The 16,826-nt window shown below is 41.6% G+C and overlaps 1 protein-coding gene across 1 annotated transcript in view; it reads left to right on the top strand.

Moving 5' to 3' along the window:
- The window catches only part of col4a6 (collagen, type IV, alpha 6), a 146,420-nt gene that overhangs the window by 113,086 nt on the left and 16,508 nt on the right, over positions 1–16,826 (top strand). The window contains exons 13-29 of the mRNA XM_085450705.1: positions 2,800–2,892; positions 4,991–5,044; positions 5,158–5,220; positions 5,366–5,410; positions 5,993–6,046; positions 6,911–6,977; positions 7,058–7,168; positions 7,256–7,396; positions 7,725–7,763; positions 8,657–8,752; positions 9,017–9,174; positions 9,320–9,502; positions 10,142–10,325; positions 13,104–13,175; positions 13,698–13,805; positions 15,206–15,424; positions 15,577–15,735. Of these exons, the coding sequence (XP_085306831.1) occupies positions 2,800–2,892; positions 4,991–5,044; positions 5,158–5,220; positions 5,366–5,410; positions 5,993–6,046; positions 6,911–6,977; positions 7,058–7,168; positions 7,256–7,396; positions 7,725–7,763; positions 8,657–8,752; positions 9,017–9,174; positions 9,320–9,502; positions 10,142–10,325; positions 13,104–13,175; positions 13,698–13,805; positions 15,206–15,424; positions 15,577–15,735 (1,846 nt within the window). The remainder of the gene's footprint in view (positions 1–2,799; positions 2,893–4,990; positions 5,045–5,157; positions 5,221–5,365; positions 5,411–5,992; positions 6,047–6,910; positions 6,978–7,057; positions 7,169–7,255; positions 7,397–7,724; positions 7,764–8,656; positions 8,753–9,016; positions 9,175–9,319; positions 9,503–10,141; positions 10,326–13,103; positions 13,176–13,697; positions 13,806–15,205; positions 15,425–15,576; positions 15,736–16,826) is intronic.

Here is a 16,826-nt window from a genome sequence, read left to right as displayed (position 1 = left end):
ATCAGGCCTCTGGTGATGATTGCTGAGACTTGTAGGTCATTCTCCCACTCCTTGACTTCTTATTCACCACCCGCTCATCAATCCACACACCCGCCCATACCGATTGAACAAATGGCACAGGTGCTACTAACATTCATCTTCCTCACACACTGCATGCATGCTGTGATCAACCAAAACCCGTAGCGACTGAGCAAGGATAAAAACAGGGATGAAGTGAATGTGGAAACAGCTGGATCTTCTCCAGCCTGGTGAAATGCACTTTTAGGATTGGATTACACCTTTTTTCAGTAAACAAATGTGCAGCATGTGTATTTCTCTTTAATTCTGGCCTTGAATTTTTATACACTGACTATAATATATAAAGTGTCACTAAGCTTTCTTCTTTTTTATCTATCACGGCTATTATTCCTTTACCTTCTCTAATCTGTTTTTGAGCCTTATATTTATATTTTACCCTCTTTTTTTGCCTCCTTTTTCTTTTTCTAAAATGCAGTAAATTTATATGACAGAAAAGAGTCCAACTGTAAGGCAGCAGTTTCTGCGGACTACAATGTTTGCAGATGACACTGTGATCTGCAGTGAGAGTTGGGAGCAGGTGGAGGGGACCCTGGAGAGGTGGAGGTCTGCTCTGGGGAGAAAAGGGCAAGTCAGTATAAGCAGGACAGAATACATGTCTGTGAATAAGAGGGAGACAGGTGGAAAGGTGAACATGCAAGAAGCAAAGGTGGTCAAGGTACCTGAGGTCAAGCATTCAATCAAGGAGCAGTGCACAAGAGAGGTAGAAAAGAGAGTGCAGTCAAGTGGGAGTGGGTGGAGCCGAGTGTCAGAGGTGATTTGTGACAGAAGGATAACCGCAAGTGGGAAAGAGAAGATTTAAAATATGTTAGTGAGACCTGAAATGGTGTATGGTTCGAAGACAAAAGAACAGGAGGTCGAGCTGAAGACGTTAAGGTTTTCATTGTGAAAGTCCAGAATGGATAAAATTAGACAATTATTTTGTGTGTCAGAGCAATGAGGCGACAGCTAAATGTCACAGCTGCCACCAAAGGCAGACTGTAGTGTAAACGCTGTCTCCAGGTGGAAAACCAGAGGAGTGATACACCTCATGTTGTACAGCGTACAGAGTGTGCAGGTGTCACCTTCTCGCCTAAAGAAGCTTTAAAAAGATCTACTTCCAATATAAGGACTGATGTCCCTTATCGACTGTGTGCACATTTATATGCATAACAGCAGGTTAGATTAACTTTGATTAACATTAGTTGCATCTGATGCTACTCTGCTTCACACTGTACTGAGAGTCCAGATCTGCTCTGTTCAGTGAATATAATTTAATGTGATTTTTCAAGGTGCTGATGCTATTTTCTCACCTTTGCTTCAGTAAAATAATCCTCCCATTCTCTCCTTTTCCTCTCCCCTTCTCTCCTTCCTTCCTTCATTCCCCTCCTCTGCTCTTTGCGTCTCCTGATTGGCTAACAGTGTGTTTCGTGTGTATTTCGGACTCTAGGGTGACGTGGGTCTTCCCGGACCCAGGGGTAGTCCCGGCGACACGTCGCTAAGCGGCCCAAAAACACTCACTATCTACAAAGGAGATAAGGTAACACAGCAAAGGAAGGGAAGGAGCGAAGGTTTTTGAGCTAACACAACAGACACACAAAAACACACGCAAGGATGTGGTGGGGGTTTCACTGCAGAAAGTAACCAAAAGAAAGAAGTGCAACGATGCAGCAGTAGGCAGGCCAAAGGTCTAATAAAGAAGAGGAGCAGTGATTGCAGCAAACCTTACAAACCTCAGAGAGGAGGACGTGCTGGAGGGAGGAAACAAGGAGCTGAGGGAGGACGTGAGGAGACACGGGGAGAGGTGGAGGAGAGGTCGGTCATCACTGTCCAGACTCACAGAGAGCAGCAGTCGTGCATCTTTAATCAGAATTTGGAGAAAAAATCATTTACATTTTTCAGCCAACCTGATTTTTTTTATTAAGATCATTTAAGAAATACAGTATTTATCCCATATTTGTTTTACAGCTGTAATAAAAGTAATGAAAGCAACACAGATGCTGCAGACTGTGAGTGTGAGAGACAAACTATGGCATTAAAGGTGCTGAATCATTAACTGCTGGAAAACCACTGAGTTTAGGTTCAGTAAAAATTGCTCTGCACCAAAACTAGGAAGCTTTTATTGTGAAAGGTGTTTGGATTAAATAGTTTTTCTTCCTTGGGATGTGTTGTCATTGTGCAATGTGTTTGAGGCTTATAACGTTTATGCATTAAACTGCAGTCTAGTGAAGACGGCAAAGTGGACCCTAGTGAAAAGTTTCTGTTATAAACTTTTATAAACTGTTATAAACTCAGCATGTCTGAGCTTTCAAGTTCAAACTATTGATCCTAAATTTTTTGGTAGCTTTCAAACACATGACACAGACTGACACATCTTGAGTACAGACAATTTTGGAAACATGAGGAGATCTGCCAAAAGAAATCAAATCTGTTTATAATTAGTTAAAAAAAACTTAAAATTGAATCTGACTATTACTGTCTGAACCTCCTTCAAAGTTTCTGTAAGTAGGATTAAAGTTGTAAAGAAACAACAAACACCAGCCTCTCTTCATCCTCATCCATAAAGCTCCTCGCTCCTCTCCTCGGCCTGCGCTCTCTTCAGCCGCTTCCTGCGCGGCCTCATGCCGTCCATCCTCCAGTCCACAGTCTGCCCTCTCTTCCCCTAAACGTTCCAAAAGCTGGGGTTGTTTTTTCCCGCGCTTCGTCAGCGTAAACAGCTCTTTCTTCCTTGGTCACCGCATCCAGGGCGACATGGGCTTGCCTGGTGACCCCGGCCAGCCAATGATCAATGGCGTTGTGGAGTTTGTGGGTTTTCCCAAAGGAGACAAAGGAATGCAGGTTTGTTGGGAAACACGAGTCATAATTAGCGTTTTATTTCACTGTCACAAAAAAATCAGTTTCAAACATAAAAAAGTCATTTTAATGGTGGCAACAGCCTGAAAGTGATCGACACCATCATGTGTTGGTAAACTTGTATGCTTCACTTACTTACATACTTTTCTCCCAAGTTCACTGCTTTATGAATGAGAGAAACGGACATTTTTCTTTGGTGTAACCGACACATCCAAACCAAGACTTCCTGTTATGTCCATGTGTCACTGGGAAAAGTAGATTTTTAATTATTGCCACATGACAGCGATGGTCATCTAGCAGATTTCTTGAAAAGCGAGCTCTCTATTTGCCCAACACATATTGTTTTTGCTTCATGCAACCAAAGCACGCTCCAGCGTGGCTGATCAATATAAACACAAGCAAAAAGCTTCCTGTCCTTTACCAAGACTTTGTGCGAATGCATCTACCTTCTGTTTGTAGAGGCGAGCAGAATAGTTTCTGAGCCTATGGCCACTCAGAAAGTTAAAAACCAACACTATGCTAATGCTGCAGCTTTATATTGAACGCATTCACAACACTAACATCTAGTTTTGTAACGCTATCGCTAATGTCAGGGAACATTTCCCCTGATATAATAAATCAGTTAAAACATGCTTCCCAAAACGTATTAAAGTAGAAAAATGCACGGCAAAAAGGACTCTTCTTTTATTTCCCCTCTACAAAAAAAGGTATCAAAGAGAAAAAAATCTACAAAAATAAAAGAAAAATGGAAACTTTTTCCTGGGAAATGTGATCCTTTTCCAGGGAGGTGACAGACTCCCTGCATCACTGAAAACAGTAGGATAGATGAACAACAAGAACAAAAAATTGGAAGGGTGAAGGTGACCAGCTGACTATATACCTTTTGAGCATATGAATTCCCCTGGGAAATACCACTGAGTGATATTTACTCACCGCGTGGGTGAAATCACCCCATGTTAGCGCTTTAGGGTCTAAGCAGACAGCAGCAGCCACATTAAGCTGTTAAATGACGAGCTGCATGAGACCGTTTTCTTAGCAAGGTGTTGTTTTTATCAGACTGAAGCAGGATTAAATCAGATCACAGCCGCACAGCGATGGAAAAACGCCACATACGTCACGATAATGACAACCCTTTCTTTTGGTAGCTCTTGCTCCGAGACCTCAGTGATCTCCAGACTTTTATAAGACCTTTTGCATGCCTGAGTCAGTAAAGGTTTCACAGCTGGAAGGTCAAATAATAAACCTCAGGCTACGTGAATAAGAGACAAATGGAAGGAAAAGATGTGGAAAAATGACGTCTTTAATTCCACTTCATCAAAACTGTAAATTAGGGAGGGACTAACAGTCACTGTTATTAAATTACATGCAACAGACTTGAGGCACAACAGTGCTGCATGCATTTCAACAAGGGGAGTACGTCTACTTGACTGTCCAGCAAACTATGACTGTCGCAGACGATCCTGATTTTAGCACAATTAAATACAAAACCCACTTATCCCCCAAATTGTGACGCTTTAAATGTGCTCTAGATAAGAACTGAATGCAATGATTTGCAAATATTTTATGAATAGCTGAGAAAATGCGTAATGTTAAGAAAAATGGTTAACTGGCCAAAGGTGAGTCACATGACTGGATATAAAAAGAGCCTCTCAGAAGTAATGCAGGGCAGAGGTTCAACAATTTGCAAATTGTCGAATAATTTCAGAATAATGTGCTTCAATATCAAATTATTAATACTTAAAATATGTCGTCATCTACAGCGCATAATATCAAAAGATTTGGAGAATCTGGGGGAATCCAAAGATTCCTATTGGTTGTCTGTGATCTCTGGGTGCTCAGACGGCGCGGCATTAAAAACAGGAATGATTCACTCGTGGAAATCATTCCATGGGCTCAGGAACACTTCTACAAATTCATCCACAAAATGCCAGTTAAAGCTCTACCGCGCAAAGAAGAAACCACACGTGAACAGGATCCATGATTTATTAAAGGCAATGGATGAAAAACAAATGGGGATGGAGTGCGTAACAAGGATGGATTTTTTGCTGTTGTTTACTTTGCTCTCTCGTTGCCTCTCTCAAAGGGTGACCCCGGTCCAAAGGGAACTAAAGGATACCCTGGAATACCCGGCCTACCTGTAAGTATTCAAACAGTTTGCTTGTTTATTTTTTATTTCATGCCCACCATGCAAGATGCATTTTAGGAGAAATTGTGATTCAGGAGACCTTCCTTTTTGTCGCTGAATCACAGGGACCCTTTGGCTATCCTGGAGAATATGGAGAAAAGGGCATTCCTGGATACCCCGGGAGCAGAGTAAGACTCTGCGCTTTTTGGCTTCAGTTAAAGTGCATTTAGTGACATTACTGTTTGAAATTCCTTCCTTATTTCCCTTTGTGAGGGGAACCTCACCATTTCCTCTTCTTCTGTGGTGGGTGTTGTTTGTGTTTCTGCCAAGCAGGGGGCTCCAGGGTTTAACGGACCGCCCGGTGTTCTAGGACTGCAGGTAGGGTTTGTAAGACTGTAAGCACAGAGTAATAGTTCTCACATTAATTATGAGCCACAGAAAATACTCAGCTGGCTTACAGGTGAAAGTAATTGTTTCTTTGCCTTCATCCCCACAGTTATCCTCTTATATTAGACACATGGTCTTTCCTACATAGAAGAGGAGATCCATCTACTGTTGTAGTAGATGGATCTACTATATGGATCAAATATAATTTTACCTTTATTTAGTGAATTGGGGTTTCATGTAAAAATGTAGTTGATGGTCTTAAATCATAGAAAAAAAGAGCAACACATTTGTTGCCCTTACTCCATGTTAAGAATCATATTCATGTGCATTCACAACCAAAAAGTCCCACAAAAACCAAGAAAAAATACAGTACATACTTCGAAGTACACTTCAGATAACCTCATAATATCTATAGGAAACTCAGGAGTTACTGCATCCTCTTATTTCCTAACTCATGACAAAATATATATATTATTGTCAACACAGACACCCCTGCTGCACGGCATGATAGCCATTAGTCTTTAAACCTGTACAGTATGTTCAATTTAGATTAATTTTTCTTCTTCCACCCAGGGACCCAAAGGACGTCCAGGCACCCCAGGCTCATCGGGCTACCCAGGATTCAAGGTAGAATCACTGTTCCTCTAAAGCAGATGTATGGTACAAGTCAGGGGTATTTTCTTACAGCTGTGTTTTCCTATATCCTAATAATTATAAAGAGACATCAACATTTCTTACTAAAAAGAAGTTTTATATCATTTGTAGTGAACCTGTGAATTTATAACACCACAATATATCAGATCCACACGCCGTAGGCATAAAGGCAGCAGCTGAAAGGGCAAAGTTTGTATAAAGCTTCTCTGCTATTTCACCAGCAGATGGGGCTACTGTGCTCACACTGATGGTAGCAATTTTTATTGCTCTATCTGTCACATATACTACTCTTGTTACAGAGGTAATGACGACTTGTAAAAGCGGATATTTTTTAATATAAAACATTAATAATAATTAAATTGCCTAATCACGGATCTTCATTTATAGACACTACCCTAGCTTAGCAGTTACAGGACATTTCATTAAACCCTTTTGACTTCTTGGTAACATATATCTAATCAGCTGATAATATGGCAGCAGTCGTATTTGGACATGTTGACATGGTCAAGATGACCTGCTGAGGTTCAAACAGAGCAAAGAATGAGGAAGCAAGGTGGGTGAAGATGCCTTGTTAATATCAAAGGAGAGCGGCTTGACTACTCTGAGCTGAGAAGAAGGCAGTAACTCAACAACCGCTCATTACAGCCAGAAGAGCAAACGAGCATCACTGAAAGCACAAAATGTTAATATCACTCTGCCACAATGACACATTTTCAGATACACCCTCTGGGTTTTATGGTTAGCTAACTGAAAATGGTTACTTATCTATATGTTGGTTTAGAGAGATGATACCATCAATATTTCTGCTCTAACCTGTTTTTTGGGTACATCTTGTAGGGAGACCAGGGAGACCCCGGACCCCCAGGACCTAGCTCTTTTGTTAATGGGGGTTATGCTATTCAAGGTAACACCTTGAGGTTTTTTTACACATGTGTTCCTGTGAACCACCGGCCCTTTAACCACCTCTTCTGTGATTGGTTGCAGGACCTCCAGGGGACTCGGGTTTACGTGGCTTTCCAGGACCCCGGGGTGACCAGGGACCTCAAGGCTTTCCAGGACCTCCCGGCCAACCAGGACCTGATCGTTTTGGTCCAGGTAATACACACAAATTCACACTGATCACGGAGGATTAACCACCATCAGTAATGATCTTTAGACAACAGAAGCTGTCTGTGCACACAGGTCTTCGAGGTCCTCCTGGGCCCAAAGGTGTAAAAGGAGAAGTGGGTGACCCCGGCTCACGGCCCACTGGTTTTGAAGGTTTCCCAGGACTCCCTGGGCCCCCAGGTCCCAGTGGCCTTCCTGGACCTCAAGGCCCTCCAGGTACATTTACACAAAAACAGCAGATAAAGCTCTGTGGTCCTTCCCTCTCAGGCAAGCAGAAGTAGAAACCGAATATTTGAAAGTACAGCTTTATTTTTATTTCCTCCAAATTTTCTTATACATGTTTGAGCTTTGACTGTTGTGTAAGTTGTGCTCAGTTTCTGTTACTGTTGGGGTTACGGGGATTCAAGCAAAATATTTTTCAGTATATAAAAAATAGGTTTTTACATTTTAAACACAATAAAATTCAACTACTCGGTAGAAGTGAAAGACAAGACATAGAAACACTTTCAAATATAACAGCTGACTGACTTTGCTGTCCTTCAAGGCACAAACGCTGAGCCCTGCTACATCTATCCTGATACAGGTCAGTCCTACAGGTATCCCAAAGGCAGCCATATTTCTTTGAAACTCGCCAGCAACAATCACGCTGCCAAAGTGAAATTCAAAACCACAGACTCAACTTTCACAGCCAGCATCTAGCTGCCACAATGCTTTATTTGATCACTTCTGTGCTGTGGAGGGAGCGGTTGTTAGTATAGAGTGTAGCCAGCTTCAGTCTTGGATATGAGAGGCTCTCTCTACTGATCCAAGCTGCTTCTCTCATCTCTGGTGACAAGGTGTCGCCTGCTGTGAACGTAATTCACAGATCTCATGTGGACATTAACGCTTGCTAGCAAAAGATTTCTTTAATGACTGTTTATTTGTAAAACACACACATGGAAACACAGGAAGAAACAGTCTGTGTAACATACTGGAAGGAAATCATTGGAAAAACAAAAGATGATTTCACTGGCATGGAAGATGACTGTGTTTGGGTATTTTCTTTGCCGGGGTAAGGCTCCGAACTGCAACAGGCTGTGCATGCTGCTTCTGGTGAGTAGCTCTTAACCATGACGGTCGATGTAAAATCACTGAAGGGGTTCATGTTGTTTTACATTTTAAGATGGCAAAAAATAAGCCTCTCATCTTGCAACAGCAGCTTAAATCTTTTGTCGAATCTGGAAACCAAACAAAGCAAACTAACCTGATTTTAAACTGTGGCTTCGAGCCGCACTTCCGCTCTGCTGGCTTGAGTAATTCCTTTTCCGGTTATTGAAAGCTTGGTTTCAAAAGCAGAAGCAATAAATCAGTTCAAGAAACTTAAACAAGTATAAAGTGTTTGTGTAAAATCTTAAAGTAACAATTTGTGACTTTTAAAACTACTTTGCGGTCAGTGTAACCTCTAATGGGTGTAGCTTTGCGTGTGTGTTTGTGCAGGTGACTCTGAAGGTCTACCAACTGCTCCCCCTGGAGGCCCCGGGCCGCCTGGTCCCACAGGATTTCCAGGAAACATTGGTGCCAAAGGGTTTAGAGGTACACGCAGATATGCAGACTTCATGAAATGAAATGATTTGTTTCTCGCAAAAAATATATTTAAATCATCGCGTATTTCAAAATGAGTCAAAATTGTTGTCGAGAAGTGAAGAGGTGAGTGAGGAGTTTACCCACACAGTAATAAATGAAAAGCAAGCAGCAAAATACAAATACGAAGCATTGGTATCCAAGGAAACTAAAACACAACTGGAAATGGAAGAAAAAGTGCGACAATCTACAATTCTTAATCCCGCCGTCCTGCAGGCGACCCTGGTGACTGCAGATGTTCTGGAGGAGACTTCTCGGGGTTAGATGGACCACCTGGACGTCCAGGAACCAATGGCAGTCCTGGCCTGCCTGGGGTGAAGGGTTTTCTTGGAGACCCCGGTTCACTAGGCTTCAGTGGTCGTCCAGGACCTAGTGTAAGCAAAACTCTGCCCTTGATATGACTTGAATGGGAATTATTAATAATCATCATCATCATCATCATCGTATTAATCATAATGATAAGTAATTTAAATGCATGCATACCAGTTTCTGAAGTTTCACATTTCTGTAACTTTGCAGGGTCCTCCTGGTCAGCGGGGCTTCCCCGGGCGTAAGGGAGAGAAGGGGGCTCCATATTACCCCACCCTAAATCTGGGGTTGAAGGGAGTCATAGGAGATCCTGGACCCAGAGGACCTACAGGTGAAACAGGAAATCCTGGAAGAGACGGGCTGCCTGGCTTCCCTGGATTTCCTGGACCCCCAGTGAGTCCTTCGAAACACAGTTTACATATTAGTTCATCTTCAGAAAGATTTTCATTTAATACGTTTTTAAAAAGACGTCCAAATGAGGATCATTGTTTCCTCTTTCCTCTCATATATTTTCTGTCCTTTCATTTCGTGTTTTCCCCTTTCTTCTTCTTTTGTTTTTCGTCTCTCGCTTCTTTGCTGTCTTTTCATCTCATTCCCTTATTTCATTTCTTCTCCTGTATAATTTCTGTGCCTTTCTGTTCTTCCCCTTTTATTTTGTATATTATCATCTCTTTCCTTCCTTTTTCTCTTTTCCTTCCTTTTATTTTCTTTTGTCTTCTGTTCTCTCTCCCACCTTTTCATTATCCTTCTTTTGTTTTACTCATATTTTCTACCACTCACCTTCTTTGCTTTCCCTTTTTTGCTTTCTTTACTTTCTTTTTCTTATATTTCCTCTAACTTTCCTTTTCTCCTTCTTCTTGGTTTTCTCTTTCCTTTAATGGCCTATCCTCTTTCCTGTTTCCTTATTTTCCATTCCCTCTTCCATTTCTCACCTTTCTTTCTTTTCTTTTCTTTTCTTTTCTTTCCTTTTCTTTCCTTTCCTTTGCCTTCTTTCCTTTCCTTTCCTTTCCTCTTCTCTCCTCTCCTCTCTAGGGTGATGCAGGCATCGGCTCAAGGGGAGAAAAAGGATTTCAAGGGTTTCCAGGTTCTAAGGGACGTCCTGGAGGCCCTGGTGAGCCGGGCATTGGCTATGATGGAGCACCCGGCTTGCGTGGAGACCCTGGAGAACCCGGTATACCTGGTTCTCCAGGTATACCGGGTTCACCTGGAGAGAAAGGTAAATAATGGTGTTTTGAGTGTGTGTCCGTGAGACAGAGAATGACAGAAAATATGTGAATGTGTGTCATACAGTCTTCTTCCACAGGGCGATATCCACACCACCTCATCCCATCACTGTCCATCCTCAGCACACAACAGTTATCGTCCTCACATGCTAGATCATTATAAGACCTCTGTGAGGCAGCCTGTCCAGGACTTGGACAGAGCTTGTGGCTCTTGTTAGATTTCCTCTTCCAAAGCAGCTTCCTGCTCTCCGTGTTTCCTCGGCTGCAGCAGCAAACGATTAACGAAATGATTAACGGTCTCCATTAATGTACTTACACACTTCACCTGCAGCCAACAATCTATAAACTGCTTCCTTAATGGAATGATTGATGCTTAATGATGATGATGTATTTGCTGATTAAGCTAAAACGACTGTGCTTGTTTAGTCTCAGAACAGGTGAGAAGTTTGATGTTTGCCATGTCTGGCTTTTTACCCAAAAATCTGCTGCTAAACTAAATTTACATAACCAAACCAAAAGATAGTTTATGTGTGTTTTTTCCTTTGCAAATCTTTTTTTTTTTTTTTAGCTTATCAACAGTCAGCTTCTAGCTACACTTTTCAGTTTTTTGCTACAGCCACAATGAATATAAAATGATGGCGGCAGCAGACGCCCGCATCTTCCTGAGACTAAATGACACAAGCCTTTCGGCAGCAGCTGGCCACTCATCTTTAGTATGAATGTGTGCTTTCATACCATGACGACTGATTAATTTTTGCTTTTAATATGAAGGTTATTGTCGCTGGCAGGAGTTAAGAGAGAACGAAGTGTTTGGATGCATCGCTGGCGCACAGATGCCCCTCCTTCCTCTCTCTCCTCTCATGTTGACGGCAATAACCTGTTTTTGCCTGAACTGAATGAACTTATTGCTGATTTGCTGATACCTGTTGTGATGAAAACCCAACTCAATGGCTTTATTGGGGCATGCAAATCAACCTAAGTGGCTTTGTATGCTGCCACCTTCTGCCTCTCCTTCTCTCTCTACCTGTCTTTATCTCCCCCATCCATCCATCCCCTCGTCTCTCTGACCTCCTTTGTGCATGTGTATCTATCCAGGTGAAAGCATCTGTGAAGGGCTTAATGACGCCGAGGAGGGACAGGGTGGGTAACTGATTCTTTTATCCACCAGCCAGGCTAGTGAGCCTTTGACAGAACCTCTAGAGTTAGTTGCAGGCAGACGAGCAGCTGGTGGATGAATATGCTGCTGCTGTTTACAATGGAAGCAACCTGTTTGGTCTGTCTGATGGGTTTCAAAAAACGAGCATTCCACATTCAATGAATGATGCTTCAATTATATGACTTTCAGAAACTAGAGAAACTTTTTAGGCCAGTAAACCTCCCACAAACAGTTGGGTCCAAAGTTATTGCAATAGTGTGTAAAGAACTGTAAATGTCATAATTCATGAAACTAAAACAGAGAGAAAAGAAGACATGGTATCAATGATGACCATTAAAAATATAACCATGGGTTTTGCTTTAGTCAAGCCTGTAGGACCTCGAAGATAGAAAAGGGAAAAATTACTCAGTATATTTAGGGAGACAAAATAACTTGTGATCATAATCCAAACCTAAGCCTATAATCTGGTTAAACAAAAGTTGTTGTCTTCGTTCCCTAATTGCCAAGATTTGGGCATAAAAAGAAAGAATGATTCTGATTGCTTGGGGTTATAGTTAAGCTTAGGTTTGGCACAGATGATGACTTAGATCTCAGAGGGTTAATGATGTGATAGCCTGGATGTAAGCCATTCATTAGCTTTGGGTTGCCAGGTTCTGCATTTTCCTAAATAGCCCATGTTTATCCTTTTTATCATTCTGCCCTTGTAATATTAGTAGACCCTTGGTAAACACCTAAGAAACTCCAGTGTTTCTGCAGCTCTGTCAAAAAGCATTGTGTCAAAGATATTTTTCACAGTCTGGGAGCCCAGACTATTGTTTGAGGTCTTATTACAGCTTATAAATGTTTCATAAGGGAAGTCTTTTCAGAAAAAGCCCCAGCCTCCTTTAATCATGGGAAACATAGTGCACTCTGGAAACTACTGGCTAACTGTCAATCATTTGTTCATGACGAGGCCGATGGAAGCTTCTCGCTCCCTGCATCTTCAGGGTTTCCACTCAGGCCCAGTCAGTCAATGATTGACTGTCGAGCTTCAGGGCTGTTTATACGCGCTCGGCTTCCAATCAAAGCTGCTGAAATCTTGCGCATGTTTTCAAGCCAAACCTCTGCTAAATGCTTTTAATTAATGAATGAAATGAAACACAAAACCTGCACTGGATTTCTAATTCCCATTATCTTCTTAATATAAAGAATTTGCTTCTAACTCCCTGCACAAAAAGTCTCTGTTGGCGTGAGTGGAGGCGATAGACAATCAGCACCTCAACAAAACATTCACTGAATATAATTATCCAACATTTTACTGTGTCACTGTGTTTATCTTGCAGTTATTTATAATAATACATTATCACATATGTCTACAATGGTGTTAAAGTTGATGTTTCACTATACTGAAGTCTTTGTTTGTATTTAACATGTGATTTTGACCTGTGCTACATTGCGCTACTTCAACTCTTTGCCCTGATTTGATTAGTTGAAAAGAATACACAACTCTAAAACTGTGTATATATATAAATAGGTATACATTTGTAGATGTGCTATTATGTGTCCAAGTGTTCACTCTAAATGTGTATTCAAGTGCTTGAGGTCTGAATGCTAACCTGTGTATGACTGCTACCAGGACAAACTCTGGCTTGCGTATTTACGGGTGAGGCAGGAGACCCAGGCGATTCCGGTTTCCTTGGACAACCAGGTACGATTTAACAGATGTCTTATGGTGATTTTACAGCCTTAAAGCCTTAAACTCTATGATGATCACAGTTAGGCACAAACACACACACACACACCTTTACACCATATGTTCTCTGATTGGCTGCCTATCCCTCTCTATGACATCACGGATCCAAGAATAAATTGTAGTAGTTTAATTTTACACAAGATGACCTCAACATTTCAAACGTTGCCCATGTTTAATGCACCAATCTACCAATGGAACAACAGGAAATGGAGAAAAGCATAATAGGTCCTCTTTGCATGCACTTTCACATTGTTCATTTGTAGATACAGGTGCAAATTGCATGATTTTACTTTGTGGCTCTAGGTTTTGTAGTTGATCTATTAAGATTCTCAATCAGTGTTTACAGAAATAAGATGAATATGTTCATTAATAATTTTATGAAACAACTTTGTCTGTATTACTGCTTGTAATGTTGTTGTGACTATTGCTTACAAACTGGGGAAACAAATCATCAGAATGATTGTGCCTCTTTGCCAGGTCTTAAAGGTAAACCAGGGCTGCAAGGGCCCTCTGGACGTCCAGGGTTTGATGGCCCCAAAGGAGAAAGAGGAGACCCCGGCACCGGAGGCGTGCGTGGACCTGAAGGTAAAATTGCGTGGTGGGGTTTCTCTGTACCAGACTGCAATAAGACATAACATGCAAAAGTCAAATAATTACAAATGAAACTCAAAGTTTTTTTTATTGTAATGTGAATTGAATTGTGTAATTAATTTAATTATCCTCTAATCTCTGATTTAGGCCTTCTTATAATGCAATTACATGGCAGGGATAGCTGGTGTGTTTATGAATTGGACCCAAAAGCAGACACAAGATACAAAAGAAATAGAAGAACGAGGCAAGGACATGAAACTGAATGCGAACATGCAAAAATGTAACTGTGAAATAATCAAAACATGAAAATGAGTATGAGCATGAACATGAACCCGGACAGTTGGAAACTTTGACATGAAGACAACCAAACAGCCCGACACTCAACAGAGGAAGATGGGCGACTTAAACACACAGAAGGGTAATGCTGGAAGTGGAAACAGCTGGGGAAACACAGCTGAAACAAATAAACATGACGCCACAGGGGAAGCAAAACTAAACACACTGAACATGGAAACAAGACTTACAAAATCAAGCAGGAAACATAATGGAGCATAGACACGACAGCACAAGGGTGACAATTAGAACATGGATCAGAAGGGAGAGACTAATGCACTGGCATAAATGAAAGTGAAAACACAGAGGACGAGACCGACTACACAGAGGACAGGAAACGACTCGTAAATCAGGAGACACTGATGGAACAAAAACTAGAATAAAACTCAACTAAACCCCAACTAAATAATAACACCAGAACTTAATATTATCTCAATCTTAACATAATAAAATCACAAATACAAAATAAACCCAAAACACCGGGTCACAGACCCAGCCCCTGACAGCTTTTTCTTTTGCTTCTAGTGCTGCATTTATGATTAGGCAGTTACTGGAGGCTGTGCCGTAAACAAAATGACATGTTTAAAACATGTCAATAAACATGGAGATCTTGAAATGTTCGCGTTGCAGGGGCCACGTCTACAACCATGCGCATGGGCAGGTGATGTCTTCAAAGCAACCTTGGTGTTTCAAGATGGCGTTAAAATGGCAAAAAGACAGTCAGTCTGCTATCACTTTGTGATTAAATAGGATCAAGTGGTAATTACATGCAATCTGTTTGTGATAGCAGACTGATTACCTGGGACAAATTGTCAAAAAATCTGTTCACATAAACTGCTTACATTCAGAGTGCACGCAGAACTTCATCTGAAATCAAAAATTCTGAATTTCCCCCACATTCAGTCTATCGATATTTAATCTTTAACCTTGATCTTTGGTGGTTTCCTGTCCTTAACTTTGGTTGGTTACAACTTCCTGTCACAGAGAGAGTGATAGAGAGGGTGCTTCCAACTTCACTATTGTGCATTTTAATGCGTTGCTCGGGATGTCATTCCCTGCAGGTTTCACTGGACCCAGAGGGGACCCTGGTATTCCAGGTATCCCAGGGCAGAGTTTTGATGGGCCCAGGGGTAAGGATGGTCTCCCAGGCCGTCCTGGAGCCAAGGGCCAGCCTGGAGAGGTGCTAGGAGCTACACCTGGATTTCCTGGTCAGAACGGTTTACCAGGAATTCCTGGAGACAAGGGCCAGCCGGGAACACCTGGAGGACCTGGAATGCCTGGTGGGTAGCAGGATTTAAGTCAGTTACTTATTTTAATAAAAACAAATAAAAACATAGTATTCGATGGGTGTCCTGAAATAACAAATGCCAGCTGACTTAGCATTTAAATGCTTCTGCAAGCAACACTTTGTAAACAAAGTCTGTTCTTGAAGGGTTTGATGGACGTCCTGGTGCTCCTGGTCGGAAAGGAGAACGCGGAGTTAACGGTTTTCCTGGTAATCCTGGCCTTCCTGGGCTTCCAGGTGACCCAGATGGTCGCATTCCTGGTCCACCTGGCCCTGATGGTAGTAAGGGTCTGAGAGGACCACCAGGTGAGAGAAAGAAATGATTTGGGGGTTTTGTTATATTTTTTGCACATTTTACACTCGAATTTGTACCTTTGAGAGATTCTTAGTGTGAATTATTGCAAAAGAAGGTGAAATATGACTTTGTTGTGATCTCTACTGAAATCCTTCACCTCTCATCCCTGCACCAGCTCTGGTTCATTCCTCTTTTGTTCACATCGTTCTTTCACAGTCATCCATCATCACAGTTGCCCGTTTGAATCGTGTTGTTTATCAAACACTGCATCACCCACGAGAATGTCTTCTCCCTCTTTGTTTTTGTATTGTTGTATTTTTCCATGTCTCTGTTCTTCCTCCTTGTCACTTTCATCTTTTTTCCCAACACCACCACCACCATCATCATCTCCATCCATCCTCTCATCCCTCCATCCTTTTTTTGTTGGTGTTGGGTCACTCGTTATAGGCTGCCCAGGTGAGACACTCTTTCCCTCGTCCCATTGTCCATCTCTCCTCCCTCCCAGCCGCGCCACCCTTGGCTTGCATTTCCTCCATCCTCTTGCTGTTGGTGTATTAGAACAAACACTTGAACTGCTGCCTTCATTTCTCATCTGCGCTGCACACAAATGTCCATCTCCACAGTGCAGTCGTGGAGTCTCGTATGGGGTGTAACACCACGTCTCTGGAAAAAAAAGATGGTAAAGGAAAGTAATTAATATGAAGGTGAATGAATACAGAGGCAAAGTAAAACATTAACGCCTATATTATTTATTATTTTCAAATTATTTTTGATTAATTGAATGGCATATTAATTTATTTATGTAATTTTTTTTTTGTTCTTTATTTATTTTTGTCTTTTGGGAGGGGGTGGAGCAGCTTACCTCCTCCAAATATAGTGTTACCTCATTATCTAAGAGACGATGACTTTTGCCTATGTTTGATGAGGTGCTTCATCATAATCGTGCCATTTGACTGTGTTTGCATCAATAACTATTTTAAAGTACATAAAACTATGATGCTAGAGGAAATGACATCATCACACCCCACAGAAAGACTGAACCAGATGGATATTTTGTAACAGTTCTGTAAACAAAGCATTTCCGCAGGAAATGTGAAAACCA

The sequence above is a fragment of the Copadichromis virginalis genome, linkage group LG3, assembly GCF_057382275.1.
Source record: "Copadichromis virginalis isolate Kocher_CV1m ecotype Utaka linkage group LG3, C_Virginalis_male_GT1.1, whole genome shotgun sequence".
Lineage (NCBI taxonomy): Eukaryota > Metazoa > Chordata > Actinopteri > Cichliformes > Cichlidae > Copadichromis > Copadichromis virginalis.
This window is presented reverse-complemented; position numbering and strand designations above follow the sequence as displayed.